This window comes from Indicator indicator, chromosome 16 (assembly GCF_027791375.1).
Source record: "Indicator indicator isolate 239-I01 chromosome 16, UM_Iind_1.1, whole genome shotgun sequence".
In the NCBI taxonomy this organism is placed as follows: Eukaryota; Metazoa; Chordata; class Aves; order Piciformes; family Indicatoridae; genus Indicator; species Indicator indicator.
In genome coordinates, this window is record NC_072025.1 from 18,013,442 (window position 1) to 18,027,781 (window position 14,340).

The 14,340-nt window shown below is 51.2% G+C and overlaps 1 protein-coding gene across 1 annotated transcript in view; it reads right to left on the reverse strand.

The window, feature by feature from the left end:
* The window catches only part of FAH (fumarylacetoacetate hydrolase), an 18,769-nt gene extending 5,881 nt beyond the window's left edge, over window positions 1-12,888 (reverse strand). Inside the window, exons 1-12 of the mRNA XM_054388183.1 lie at window positions 12,808-12,888; window positions 10,278-10,388; window positions 9,546-9,667; window positions 8,430-8,479; window positions 6,314-6,404; window positions 5,704-5,801; window positions 5,387-5,439; window positions 3,674-3,773; window positions 2,910-3,040; window positions 2,054-2,129; window positions 1,473-1,519; window positions 408-509 (exon numbers count right to left, since the gene is read on the reverse strand). Coding sequence (XP_054244158.1) covers window positions 408-509; window positions 1,473-1,519; window positions 2,054-2,129; window positions 2,910-3,040; window positions 3,674-3,773; window positions 5,387-5,439; window positions 5,704-5,801; window positions 6,314-6,404; window positions 8,430-8,479; window positions 9,546-9,667; window positions 10,278-10,388; window positions 12,808-12,888 — 1,062 coding nt within the window. The remainder of the gene's footprint in view (window positions 1-407; window positions 510-1,472; window positions 1,520-2,053; window positions 2,130-2,909; window positions 3,041-3,673; window positions 3,774-5,386; window positions 5,440-5,703; window positions 5,802-6,313; window positions 6,405-8,429; window positions 8,480-9,545; window positions 9,668-10,277; window positions 10,389-12,807) is intronic.
* Window positions 12,889-14,340: the final 1,452 nt, after the last annotated feature.

Genomic DNA, 14,340 nt, shown 5'->3' on the forward strand with positions numbered 1-14,340 from the left:
CTTGGCCAGTCCAAGGGCAGCAGTGGTTTGTGAAGTTAGCTCTGACTGGGCAATATCAGGGAAACTAAAAGTTACATCCATGCACCTTCAACATTCTGCCCAGAAACAGGAAAGCTGCACTTCAGAGTGGAATGAAGGTTGTGCACAGACATTGAGTTGCATCTGTAGTGAAACAGTTCTTAGGGGAAGGAGAACAGGAGAAGTTAAAACCCCAAACCCCAAATGCAACAAACCCCCCAGCACTGCTCAGTGTGGTTCTGGGGCTACCAAAGCATCAGCCAAAAGTGCCTAGGGAGAGCTGCAGAGGTCTTCATGGCTGCACAAACTGAAGGAGTCTTAGACCCAAAGCCCTGCTGGGCTGGGTTTGGGTTGCTGAGCAGTTCTGTGACTGTTAGTTAAACACTTACAGGTCCACTGATGGTGCCAGAGGCCAAGAGGTCTCCTGGTCTGAGGTTGCAGCCATTGATGGAATGATGAGCCAGCTGCTGCTTCATTGTCCAGTACATGTGCTGGAGGAAGGAGGAAGAGGAGGCTACAGCAGTGAAGGACAAACCTCTCTAGGGTGCCATTAGGCCATGCAGGAGTTATTGCACTCCTGGGCTGCTGCTGCTAAGACTGTTCCTAAAGAAAAAAAAACCCTTTCCTTCTTGAATTGGGAACCTTCAGCAGCCTAATATCAGCCTCCAGAGCTACTCAGTGCTGTGTTTCGTAGTCCCTGTGGCCTGGCTGCTTGGTTTCTAACTGGTGACCAAGAGCTGCCATGTGCATACCAAACACATGCTTTGACATGCAGTTCAGGCCCTTACATTTCTCTTCCTTCAGCTGGAAGCAATTTTTCCTCTTCTTCCTCTCTAAGGCCAGCACTGCTGACCCAGGCCCCATGAGTACATCCTGTATTTTAATGGCTTTAGGGAAAAATCTCCTTATTGCTGATTTGCTGACTGCTGATTCACTGACTAAGGTAATTACTATGCGAAGAGCCAAACGTGACTGTAAAACTGATGGAGGAATCCTGCAGTTGGTACAGGGACCTCCTGGCTTCCAGCAGCCTGCAGGGCAGAGCCACAGAGGGCCCAGGGCAGAGCCAGGCTCAGGCTGTGTTGCAGCAGCAAGACTGCAGCTGAATTCCAGCTGTGACTGGGAAGCTGCATTGCAGCCCAGCACAGCAAAGGTCATTCCCATTGCAATCCCATCCTGAGCCACAATTCAGGGTGCTCTGAGCACCCTAAACAGAGCAACAGAAAGAGCTGCACCCTTCCAACCCTCAAGCATTCAGCTGTTTCCATCTCAGTCAGGATGAACTCTCACCACTCTTCTCTCAACTCTCTCCACTCTTCTCCCTCTGTCTCCTGCATTCTCATGCACCAGGTCTGATCTTCAGCTAAGGCAAAAATTCATGCTTGAAATGGCCAAAGGCTGGAGCTGATGGCATCAGCAAGACCTCAAACAAATAGAAGATCTTGGTGCCTTACCTTGAAATTGGATCTGCATATGGTAGTTGGTGTGCTCATCCCTTCTCCTGCAGAACATGAGACACAGGAAGCAGTTTGTTTGTGTGGGGGGAATGAGGTTGGAGCCTTCTGATTGTACAGATGGATGGAGACTCCTTTGACCATTGCAACCCCAGCAAGAAACAAGTAGCAACATTTTGCATAGACAGTGAAGGCCAACACTTCACACAAAACAAGAGTGCAGATGGCAGGGGGACAGCACCAAGATGCCCATTTCCTACTCTCTGCTCCACTGCAGGACCACCACCTGGACCTACCAGTCAGCAAGGCCAGGAGCTGGGTGAACATCTAAATCCCACACCCATCTGCTCTTTCCATGCCCATGCAGGCAGACCCCCACAGAGACCCTCCTCCTCATCTGGGAGGTCTCCCTTCCTTGACACACTGCTGCACAGCCAGTGGGAACAGGAAGAGCTTTGCCTCTTTCTCTGGCAAAGGTGGGAAAAGGAGCTCTGCAGAGCCAAGAGCAAACTGTCTGTGTGGTGGTTCTGCATTCCTTAGCTGCCAAGGTCAGCTTCACAATCCACTCAGCACTGCCTTACCTTTAATAGCAACAAAGAGCTTGATGTCAAAAGTGTAGGGCTCCTTATCCTGAAGGTAGGGCAGTGGCTTGGGATCCTAAAAGCATAGAAGAGGCATCACAGTCTAGAGAGAGAGGAAAGACCCCCAGGAGCCATCCCAGGGACTTCTTGTTCAAGCAGACCCCACTGACTTCACTGAGCCTTGCTCTCAGGCACCCACATTTGAAGACCTCTCTGCAGAGCTGTGGCAGCTCCAGTTCCTTGTTCTGCACCTGGGCTCCTAAAGCCCTCTCTGGCATCACACCCAAAACACACACAGTGCTAGCACACCTCTGCTCTGTGCCTGCCCAGGGGTGGGCAGTCCTCTGCAGGTCTCTCTTCTCTTCCCTTCCCCAGTTTTAACTAAACATCTCCACGATGCAGACAAGGGGAAATGTTAGAACAAAGTGGTTTGGCCTCAGTCCACACTTTCCCCACTGCTTGCTGGATGCTGAGTGCTCCCAAAGGCTGACAAGAGGCTCTCTGATCAGTTTATTTTCCAGGTCTTCTAAAGGAGATGAATCTTCTGCCTTGCTCAAACAGTCAGGGTGACAGCTCAGGGCACCATGTGCCAGTACCAGTGACAACAGTGAGCATTTGAACTCAGAGGGCCCAGGGTGCCTTCATGACTTTGGAAGCAGAGTCACACTTGGCAGCTCCATGAAGAAAGGGCTTGGCATCAATGCAGCTCAGTGATTTCTGCTGCTGGGACCTCCCAGTGCTGCTGGGAGTTTCCTAGCACTGCTTTTCCTCCATTCCCTACTGCTGGGACCTCCCAGTGCTGCTGGGAGTTTCCTAGCACTGCTTTTCCTCCATCTCAACCCTTGCCCTTGCTAACCTGGACAGGGTTTGGCAGCACAAATGGCATGAGAGCATCCATGGTGACAACCCAAGGAGAGATGGTTGTGCCAAAGCTCTTGCTCAGGAAGGGACCCAGAGGGATGTATTCCCACTTCTGGATGTCACGGGCTGGGAAGAGAAAATTCAGAGCAATGCTGTTAAACATAGCCTGGGAGCTGTGAAAGAAGAGCATGGAGGGGGAATGTCACCACCACCCTTTTCTAGCCACTGTGCCCGAGTCCTGATTTCAATCCATCCCTTCCAGACCCTCAAACCAATTTTCTTAGACTAGGGTGATCAGGAGGCAAATCCAGCAACAAAGAAAAGGAGTCAGGCTGTCCTCACACAACCACTACTTTGCTTTTGCACCCAGCCAGTGGTCTGTGCCAGTCACAGGGCCAGTTTCAATGAGCTAAACCTATGCTGACACTGAGGGATTTGTGACTGCCAAATCCTTCCCCTAGTCCTGACACAAAAATCAATCCTCTGTTGGCATCACCACCCTCTGGGCTGCTCCATCCCTGCTCAGAAGAAACCAGGCTGATATTAGCTCTTTCATAAGTAAATAAATCTTCATTAGACAGCAATTTGTGGTTCTGCTGATTTCTGAGAGATGGATTGAGATAAAGCCTGAGAACTGCAGACAGCATTTCATTTCCATCCCTCCCACTCATGCCCTGTGCTGCCAGTGATCACCACTCCACTCTTAACAGATGTCCTTTGTCCCCATGACACTGCAACCCCCTCTCCAGCACCAGTTACCACTCCAGTCATTCATCAGGACCATCCCAAAGATGTGCTCCTGGGCTTTGGTGATAGGAATTGGCTCCCCATGCTTGTTTCCAGGACCTACAAAGAATGCCTGCAATTGAAAAGCAAAATGGTGATGAAGGGAGTTTCTGGAGCTAAACATCTTTACTGCACAGAGGGTGAACATGCACAGGCAACAGGGGCTGGCCAGGATGGGCTTTGGCAGCTTTTCCCAATACACAACTAGGCAAACCCATGGCCTGCTCCCTCTTTCTTCCCCTCCCTGGAGCTGGCAGGCTTGACATCCTTAAGAGCACTGTGTTGCTAGGAGACAGGCATTAAACAAGGGCATGATGTTGCCAAAGCACAGGAGCAAAAATGCTCCCTCCTGATAACAACCTGGGTGCAGAACAGGTTGGCCCACTGTGAAGTGACTCTTGTTTGTTGTCAGCAGTGAAGAGGAAAGAGTTTAAAGTCGTCTGAGGGGATTCTGAGCACAGCTGGAGCCTGACACATGGTGGGGAAGAGGAGGCAGGTGGAGGAAATGTGTCCACTAAGTGAAACAGGTCCTGAGCTGGGTGCCTGCCCTTGCTGCCTTAGGAAATGTACAGCTTGAGCATGTGGAGAGGGCTCTACAGGGAACCTCAGCTCTCTCTTCCTGCTAACCATGTCTGTCAAAGCCTTCATCAGTCTAAATCTGCTCTCACAGCAGCCAGAGGTAAAATTCAAGCTGCAAACAGGGTATGGCAGCACTTTTTACCCCCCCTTTATGGAACTGCCTCTCACTTCAGAGCACTGATTTGCAGAGTACAAAGCAGCTTTCAGTTCAGCCTCACTATTTGTAGCATTTCCCTTAATATTAGACTTCCAACAAAACAAAAAAGGAGAGATGGGGAATAAATCTTATAAAAGTGATTTAAATCATCTAAGTCATCATGAATAATCCTATAAAAGTCTTCCTTCTGGACCACACTAAGCCACAAGAAACACCTTTCAAGGATGTTTTGTTACCATACTCACAGCACAGGTCACAGAATCACAGAAAACATCCTGCTGGATGAGACCTCCAAGCTCATCCAGTCCAACCCTCGACCCAGCACTAAGCCATGTCCCTAAGCCCCAGCTCCACAGCTGCTTAAATACCCCCAGGGATGGTGACTCCAGCACTGCCCAGGGCAGCCTGTTCCAATGTTTGAGAACCCTTTCAGGGAAGAAATATTTCCTAACAGCCTGAACCTCCCCTGGTGCAGCTTGGAAGTGTTTCCTCTAGTCCTGGTTTCAAGGTCTCACCTTTCCCGACAGAAGGAGTGAGGGGTTTGAATTGCACTCCCAAGATCTCAAGGCTTCCTCTGCTCTAGACTCCAGGAGCAGACAGCCTGCACTTCCAGAATCATCAGAGGCCATTCAAAGGCCCTAGCCACAGCAGAGAGGTCACTGCTCAGCAGAGAACAGCTTCTGCTGTCTGATAGAAAGATCTTTGCCTGCCTGCCTCCAGATTTGGCCAGAGGAGCTGCCTGCAGCCTGCAAGCACTGGGGGAGCTGATGCACCCTTGTCAGGTGGGAAGGCTTCCTCCACAAGAAACCTTCACTGCTTGCTGCTCAGACTGAGGGAACCACAGCACTGGGAGACATTCATTTGAGGAGAAGTCAAATCTGCCTGTCCTTCTCTGTTGCTATTTTAATAGTTTTCAGATGGTAGGGAGGGGAAAAAAAGCCTCCTCTTACCATTTCTAACTCAATGTCCAGACGCTTACAAGCACCAAACACTGGAGGTTTATCTGTGGGGAGAAGAAAGAGTATCTTACAACAGGGAGGCAGGTAGGGAAATGAAAGTAAGAGCCAGAAGGAAGAGAGCAACAAATGCTGTCTGGCTGGCAAACACAAGATGGACTTGACCTGGGGCTTTCTCTTGCCTTGACCCCAGACTGGGTTTTAGACAAGGCACCCCAGGTCCTTCCTCCTCACTATTCTGTAATGTGGAACACACATTAAAGAGAATGAGAACAAGAAGATGTCACATGAAAAGCCTCCCACAGACTCACCATTGTCAGGTTTCATTTGCCCCACAGGTCTCCGGATGGGCGTCCCAGACACCACGACACTTGATGCCCGGCCATGGTAACCAACAGGTAAATGCAGCCTTGGGAGAGAGCACCACAGAGCATGGGTTAGCTGTGTGATCACCATCACCCAGGGCAGCTTCTGGGGGTACCAGCACCATGGAAGTGCAAGGAATGAGGAGAGAGAGCTTTGCATAGGCAGGTGTGGACCTTACTCCTTCTGAGACAGAGATGTGAACAAACTATAGTCCAAAGCCACATGGCTGTGTTAATGCACTTCTGTGCCACTCAGTTACTTGAAGCTTCAACCTTGCTGCCTGGTCACTTACCAAACCCCAGTTTCAAAGGTAAGGCTGTCTTTGAACCAGAGGTCTGTCTTGTGACCAGCGAGGCTGCAACGAAATGTGGCTAAGGCTGGGCAAATGCAGTTTGCAGTTCCCTGACTCAGCTCTTGATGGTTCAGATTCTCATCTGCTATCAGCTGAAATCAGTATTTTGCTGAAAGACTCCCCAGTCCTTAAAATAAATCACATATAGCTATGCAGAAGCATGCAAACCAGTGCTGCACCAGAGGAAAACTGGAACTACCCACCAGTTAGGCATCAAAGCGTTCTCCTTGCCCCTGAACATGATCCCAACGTTTGTGGCATGTTGTCGGGAAGAATAGAAGTCAGTGTAGTCTCCTGCGTGGAGAGAAGGCCGTAAGATAAAGATCAACGGCAGGATATTGATCTCCCATCAGCTGGGGCATGGCAGGGTACTGGCAGAGGAGGCAGTGAGAGCGAAGCAGAAGCATGCAGTGACGCGTGGTATTATTAGCACTGGGACGTAATTAATAGCATACAGGTGGTGATTAACACCTCACTATAAATTATGCCTACAAAACTGGCCGGGTTTGGGAAGCCTCCAGTATAGAAGAGGTAGGAAAGAGCGTTCCAGAGCCAAGCCGAGCCCAACCCAGCCGAGCCGAGCCCAGACCCGCTGCTCCGGGACCGCCGCTGGCGCCCAGGCGAGGAGCCGGCTCCAAGGCAGGGCAGCTGCTGCCCTCTGCTGGCGCTGCCGGAGAACAGCGACCGCCGCTCGGATTCCCGGGACAGCCGCGGGGCTTGGGGACAAAATCTCAGCCTGCCGGAGGACATTCACATCACGTTCAGTTGTTTTGCAAGCTCAGAACAGTTCTCTTGCAGCCCCAGCAGAGGACAAGCAGGACTCATGCAGAGGACAAGCAGGACTCATGCAGAGGACAGGGCTGAAGTGAAGGGTGGAGCAAACTGTTAATTATACTTGGTGGATAAAATGAGAAGAAAAACACCCAGAGAATTGAGTGAGGGATGCTAAGATCTGTAATGCTTAAATAGCTAAATGCAATTAGAAGAATGACTCTCTAGTCATCAGCACTTTCCCAGCTCTACCATAGGACATAAGCACTGGAGCCAGTGCACTGTGACAAGAGGACAGATTTCTGCATTGCTCTACAGCTGACAATCCTTTCTCTGGGGGATATTTGAGCTTTTAAAACAGTTTTTTAAATAAACCTGGAAACCCTGGACAATCAGATGAGTGTAGCAATTAGTAGCCACTTCCTAAAGCAGTCATTTATCCCATCAGATCACAACCTGATCTAGTTGGGGAGCAATCATTTATCCCATCAGAACACAACCTGATCTAGTTGGGGAGCAATCATTTATCCCATCAGAACACAACCTGATCTAGTTGGGGAGCAATCGTTTATCCCATCAGATCACAGCCTGATCTAGTTGGGGATGCCTCTGCTTGCTGCAGGGAGGTTGGACTGGATGACCTCCAGAGGTCCCTTCCAACTCAGTGTGGTCTATGGTCTAAATAACTTCTCACTGTGGGATAGAGCCTAGGCACTGTGCTCATTCACAGCAGTCAGCAGTGCCAGGAGCTGGCCTGTTGTGGACAAGGCATATTCAGCTGGAAACTGGTTTCAGGGAAATATCACATCTATGGAAACTTATATTGGTTCCTTTGGGCCAGCCTAGACTTTGTCCCAAACCAGGGCTGTGCTCCATGGAACACAAAAGCCCAGCAGGAACCAGGCTTGGCTGGGAAATGGAAAAGTTGATGTCCCTGCTCCTGTCAAGGTCACATCCCTTGAGGTGATTTTGATGAAGTTGGTTTGAGTCCACATATAAATTTCTGTTAAAAAGAGGGAAATATCTCTGTATCTGTAGGCAAACACTAACTTCAAAGCATTCCATTGGCCTCTGGAAAGTGAAGGTAAGATTTGGGATGCAGAGTAATAGTGTGGGAGTGGAGATTCATGCTTGTTGATGAGGCTATGCCAGAGTATGTACCACAGAAAGCTTTGGAAGAGCTGATTTATTCTCTGATGGCAGATGGGGGAAATGTTGGAAACTGAACAAGTGTTTATTCCCTGGCTTCAGTCACAAAGGCTTGGTGATGCCAAGGCAATGACAAAAGTTACGGGGCACCAGACAGCCCTGATTTAGTGAAAACTGCATCCAGGAATTTTCTGGCTGCTATTGAACTTCCCTAGGCTTTTATTCTTGTGCCACAGACAGCACCTCCCTTTCATTACATGCAATAAACTCCTTCTAGCTCCTGCAAAACCCATTCCCTGTCTCAGCTATGATCTGTCTGTCTGAGCAGGCTGGAAATAAAGCAGCTTCTCTGGGAGGGAGCAAAGGGCAGCGCTGAGCATCCCTCAGCTGCAGACTCACCGATGTGGGCTGGCAGGTGCATCGTGGCTGAAGCTTGAGGCACAAATGCTCTGAAATGAAAAGCACCTTCAGCTCTCAGAAAGCCTGCAGCTCTCACCCCTAAGTGGTTTCTAAGCATGAAAGAGGCTGACTCTCTCCCCAGCTCCTTCCTTAATTTATTTGGCAGCACAGAAACCCTGCAGAAAGACTAAGACAAGTGCTCAAGGAGCTGTTACTGGGGTGGGTGAGAGCAGCCACAGGGGAGTGAGTGGGAAGGGAGGCACACCTGAGGGGAGCTGACTCTTTTGCCCAGGGGCACAGAATGACAGGGGCTAGAAGGGACCTCTGGAGATCATCTTGTGCAACCCCCAGAGAAACACCCCATGGCCATGCACACAGCTGAGTGGGTCACCACTGCCTCTGCTGCACAGAAAGGATGATTTCATGAGATGCAGCTCTTGGGGTGCCCAGCTGGAAATGCTGAAGGTCCCTGTGTCAAGCAGTGGTTCAACTCCTCCCCTGCACACCTGCCTAAATCACCCTGGCAGGAGGGAGGAAGGGATCCTGCTTGCTGCTGGGGCAGCTGCTCAGAGCATGGCCCTGGACAGACCATGGTGTGTGGTGGATGGACACAGGTTTCCCACCAGCACAACAAGCACAGGCCCCCCTCAGCACCACTGCCCTGCTCCATATCTGAAGCCAGTTTGTGACAACAGATTTGGTTTTAGCAAAGTTAGGTGGTTTCTGAGGAGCAGTTGGAGGAATGTCCCCATTGACAGAAGATGCTCCAGGTGGGATAGGCAGGGCAGAGCTGGGGGAAGTAGGAGAGATGGAATAGAGGCCCTTGCAGCCACCTCTGCATTGAAGACCTGATGCCTCCAGAGGTTTGGGCATACCCTGGGGCAGAACTTGATGTTCCCAGGCAGAGGGTGACACCCCGGATCTGTGGGCAGTTAAAGGATTCATCAGGGACATCATTAGGAGGTTAGGAGCAGGAAGCCCTCACTGTGCTCCAGCCCCAGTGAATTCCCATGCAGGTGGCCACATGCAGCCCTTTGATGTCAGTGCCTTGTATCACCCGGTGATGTAGGTGATGCAGAGCATGGCTGCCAGGGCACCACAGCCTGCTCCCCTCACCTCCTCCGCAGCTCCAGGTTGTCCCTCAGGGCTGGCTCCCCAGCTGACAGCAGCCTCTGCAGACAAGCCCTGGCCTCGCTCCATGCCGGCCGGCCCAGGCCCATGAAGGCATTCAGGGTAGGCTGACAGGTGACACAGAGAGGTGGGTGGCAGATACAAGGCCACATCTTCCTTAACCTTCCATGCACAGCAGATGTCCTGCACTTCCACCCCAGGGCTGAGTGCCTGCCCACGCTGCCTGTCCTCCCGGCCTCCCACCACAAGTCCCCTGCAGCAGGACATGCTGCGTGCTTGTGCCATGCCCATCCTAAGACATCCCTTCAGACCTTAGCAGCTTTGCTACCTCACCCAGCTGTAACCAAAGCTCATTTCTGTTTACCTTTGCCCTTAACACAGCCTCCCTGTCATTAAAATCCCATCTGATTTGGTGCCATGAAGCGCTGGAGGCACAAGCAGAACAGAAGTGATGCTTAGGTTCTGTGCCAGACCCTGCACTGCCAAAGTCTGACAAAACTTCCAATGAAAATGTTCTCTGCCCACCCTCCCTCCCCGCCCCCCCCAGTTCCTCTGCTGTCCTTGCTGCCACAGGTGTGGTGAGTTCTCCTTGGAAGCAGAGCCTGCCTGACGACACAGTTCCTCTTCATGTTCATCACCTCACCACAAGCTGCTAACAGCCCCCATGGAATCTTTCTAACATGTGGATGGGAATCAGAACAGCAGACTGATAAATACCTGCTCAAAGACATGCTGCTGCTTGGCAAGAGCTGGTCCATTGAACAGATGTTTAATGACGCTGAGATCCAAAATCTGGTCTCCGATCGCCACCCCGAGCCTGTGCCTAGGCTGCAAAGCAGGGGGAGGAGGTGGGGAAGAGAAGAGTTTATGCTTGTGCTCACACTGCCTCCAGAGAGGGCATGGAGGAAGCCAGTGAGCACAGAGAATTTAATCCATCAGGAACAAGGGGCTGATAGCACAGCAACTGAGCAGTAAAAGCAAGTCCATGAGACTGGACCTGGAGGCATCATTGCAGACCTCCTGCAGACCTTGAGGGATGGGAGACAGCCTTCTCCTCATGCCCGTCCTTTAGGGGGAGGTCAGGACAAGCAGCAGAGCTTTCTTTCACTGCTCCCTTTCCCCAGAAGCAGTCGCCCACCCCTCGTGAAGGACAAGCACTGCAGAAAAAGCCCACACACCTCACACAGGCTGGGAACTGGGAAAACGCTGTTCCTCCTTCCACAGGTGGGGAAATGAAGCACAGACTCACTACGAGCAGGACTGATCCCATCCCTAGCACCATGCTTTTGGAGAACCAGGGATTTCTGCATACAGCTGCTCCCCAGAAGATGCAGGCTGCTCTGAACCCCACTGGCATGGGAACACCTTGCCCAGCCGGGTTGCTCCTGTAGCCATGCCGCATGAGGCTGCCCTACACCACCCATCCTGCTGCCAGGTAAGGAGCCCATGACTGGCCTGCAGACCCTAGTCCAGACCTCACTGCAGGAACAGCTCCCCACACGTGCACTGCATTCACTGGACACAAGGACACAAAGCTCCCTTCATCCACCCCAGCTCTGGCTGGGCCAGCACCAAGCGCCTGTGAAGCTGGCAGTGACGGCGATGCCACTGCAGCTCCCCCACAGCTGGACCCCACAGGGACCAGAAAACTGCTGCAGCATTCACAGGCAGCTGTCAATGATTCCTGCCTTCAGGCAAATAAAGGCAAAGTAGTCCCAGTCCTTCCAAAACCTGCTCCCTGAAAGGGAATGACCAGCTCTGTGAATCCATGCTCTGAAGCCTGGTCCTTAACCTCTGCTTTCTAAAGAAGATTCTAAATGTGAGAATCAGCATTTGTTCAGCAAACACTGCTGCATGAAAAACTTGAGGTCATGTCAGGTTAATTTGTAACTGGGATAGTCAGGAATGAGAGCAACTGCTTCAGCTTGAAATCCTTCAACCATTGGGCTGCTTTCAGAACTCGATTTTCCTCAATCATTTCCTTTTCTGTCTTTCCACAGGGTTTGAGGGAAGATGTTTCCCTCAGAGAAAGTCTTACTGGAGAAGGCAGAAAAATAATCCAGACTTGCTAGATAACACCACATACACACACACACACACCTAGGAGGAGATTAAATGAACCATCTTTGCTTTATCTTTGGAAAATACCACATCAGAAAATACAATCTTCCAGTTCAAATTCTTTTTGAGCCTGTCTGGCTTAAGCCGAGGCAGCAGAAAGCAGGAGATAATCACAAAGTTTCCATGAGCAATGATAAATAAATCCTCCACTTCTCCTTGAGATGTGGTTCTTGCCTTGTTTCCCTCTCTTCAGAAGGATGTATCTTCAGGGCTCCATCCCATCAGGCACTCAGAGGCGTGAGTTTCAGCCTAGCTGGGCTCAGCACTCATGCAAATGAGAACTGGGAGCTACACCCTTGGAAGAGATGTTGAACCACATTTTCTTATGTGAGCATAAAATAGAAGGCCTGAAGCTGGCTCAGTCTGTAGCTGCTGGGCACAGCTTTAAATGTGACACTTGCACATTTAATTCATCATTGCATAAACACATGCCCAATAAAAAAAAAAAAAAAAAAAAGCCTGCAAAGCTCATTTTCTGCCCTGGTTTAATGCTTTGGCAGCTACCAAACTAGCCAGGAGCAGGCTGTGAACAGACCAGGAGACACCACTCGCTTGCAAATGTGTTTCAGCCCAGACTTGACTCGTCCCTCATGTTAATTAACGTTGTGTAAGAGGGTCTGAGTGCCACAGAACTCACAAGAGAATTAAAACAAATATTTAACGTGGCTTCTTAGGGGTGCTGGGGTGATTGGGGTGATTACCCTCAGCCATAAAGACAATGTAGGATCGAGTGTAACGAAAACAAGTGTGAGCTGGGGAAGGATCCGAGACAGGTTTAATCATAGAATCATAGAATCAAGAAGGCTGGAAGAGACCTCAATGACGGCACAAAGCTCAGCCCCCCCTCCCACCCCTCCCCAAACTGCGGCCTGCAGTAACCAAAGCACTTCCCCCCCAAGGCTCAACACTCTGCTTTCGTTTTGTGCAGCTTCCAAGCAGCTGTCATCACAAGCACCCCGGAGAAGACAGCGTGGCAGCTGCAGTCGGGTTGTCGAGTCAGGAAGCCTTGTGCGATGTCCCAGACCGGGCAGTTTCGCTGTTATCCCCGGTTGCTGGGAATTTCTGCCTAAATTCGTAGCCTCAGGACAACGACACCACACCCCGAGGACGGTTCGCTGTCACTCACCTCCTCCTTAGTGGAGAAAACCCCATACGGGAGATTTTGGAGAGGGAAATCCGAGTCCTTGTCCACTTGGATGAAAGACATGCTGGGCACCGAGCAGGGCTGGCTCTGCCGACAGACCAGAGCCCCCACTCCCCGGGCTGCCACGTCCTCCTAGGAGAAAGAGCCTCTCCAGATGTTGCAACCCAGAGCACAGAAGCACCAAATCCCACCCTCTGTCCTCAGCCCCAAACCAATGGCTGACCTCTCTCCATCCCACGCCTCTGCTTGCACCCCCTGGCCACGGTTAACGAGTGCCAGAGGTCTGCGTGACTCAGCAGTTCCAAACTGCTCCCAGCGAGGAGGGGATGGTGCAGAAAACGCTCCTGCTGCCGGGTACATCCTCCGGTGAAACTGAGGCCTTCTGGTACCAGCTAGATTGCTGAGGTGGGGGATCCAAGCAGAGAGCTCTGAGACCAGAGGCAGCTCCACTGATTTGCCTTCTGAGGGGTCCTTATGGGCCACAGTGTGGGTGAGATGATTGTGCTCACACTGAGCTCCACCAGGAGCTCTGCAACCTTTGGGAAGTTTCACAACTCACACCTGAAACTGCCCACCCAGTGCTTTTGAGTTTTGTAGTGCTGCACCTGAGTACCTTCCATTTTCTCCCTAGTTCCAGAAGCTTAAAAGAGAGATGGATGTGCAACCAACCAGAAAGAGCAGGGAGCCTGGGCTGTCTGATCCCCGTCCCAGCTCTCTCTCACTTGCAGGAAACTTTCACCCATATCCAGGGAAGGCAGAAATCATAAAGTCCCAGAATGGCTGAGTTTGGAAGGGACCTCAGAGACCATCTACTCCAACCTCATCCAACCTGGCCTTCAACACCCCCAGGCAGGAGGCAGCCACAGCCTCCCTGGGCAGCCTGTTCCAGAGTCTCACCACCCTCCTCCTGAAGAACTTCTTCCTCAGCTCCAGTCTAACCCTGCCCTGCCTCAGCTTCAAACCATTCCCCATTGTCCTGTCTCTAGACACCCTCATGAGAAGTCCCTCTGCAGCCTTCCTGCAGGCTCCCTTCAGATATTCCAAGGCAGCTCTAAGTTCCCCTGGAGTCTTCTCTTCTCCAGGCTGAACAACCTCAGCTCCCCCAGCCTGTCCTCACAGCAGAGGTGCTCCAGCCCATGGATCATCTTTGTGGCCTCCTCTGGACTTTCCACCAGCTCTGTGCCCTTCTGATGCTGGGGACACCAGAACTGGAGGCAGTATTAGAGGTGGGGGTCTCAGCAAAGGGACAGAATCCCTTCTCTTAACCTTGAGATAGCCTTGAAAGTAGAAACAAACAGCCAAGACCACCCTTTCTCAGTAAAAACGGTCAGATGCTTGTGACTGCCAAGGCAAAGAACTGGTTTCATGCTCAACTCTTTCTGCTTTCTGGCAGAGAAGCTGCAGTGTAAGATGACCCAACAGCACTGATGACAGCCCATCTGTGACAGCTCTTCACTAGTGGAGAGACAAGCTCACAGGGTGCTGTTTGATAGGAGTCTTATTTAAACAGCACAG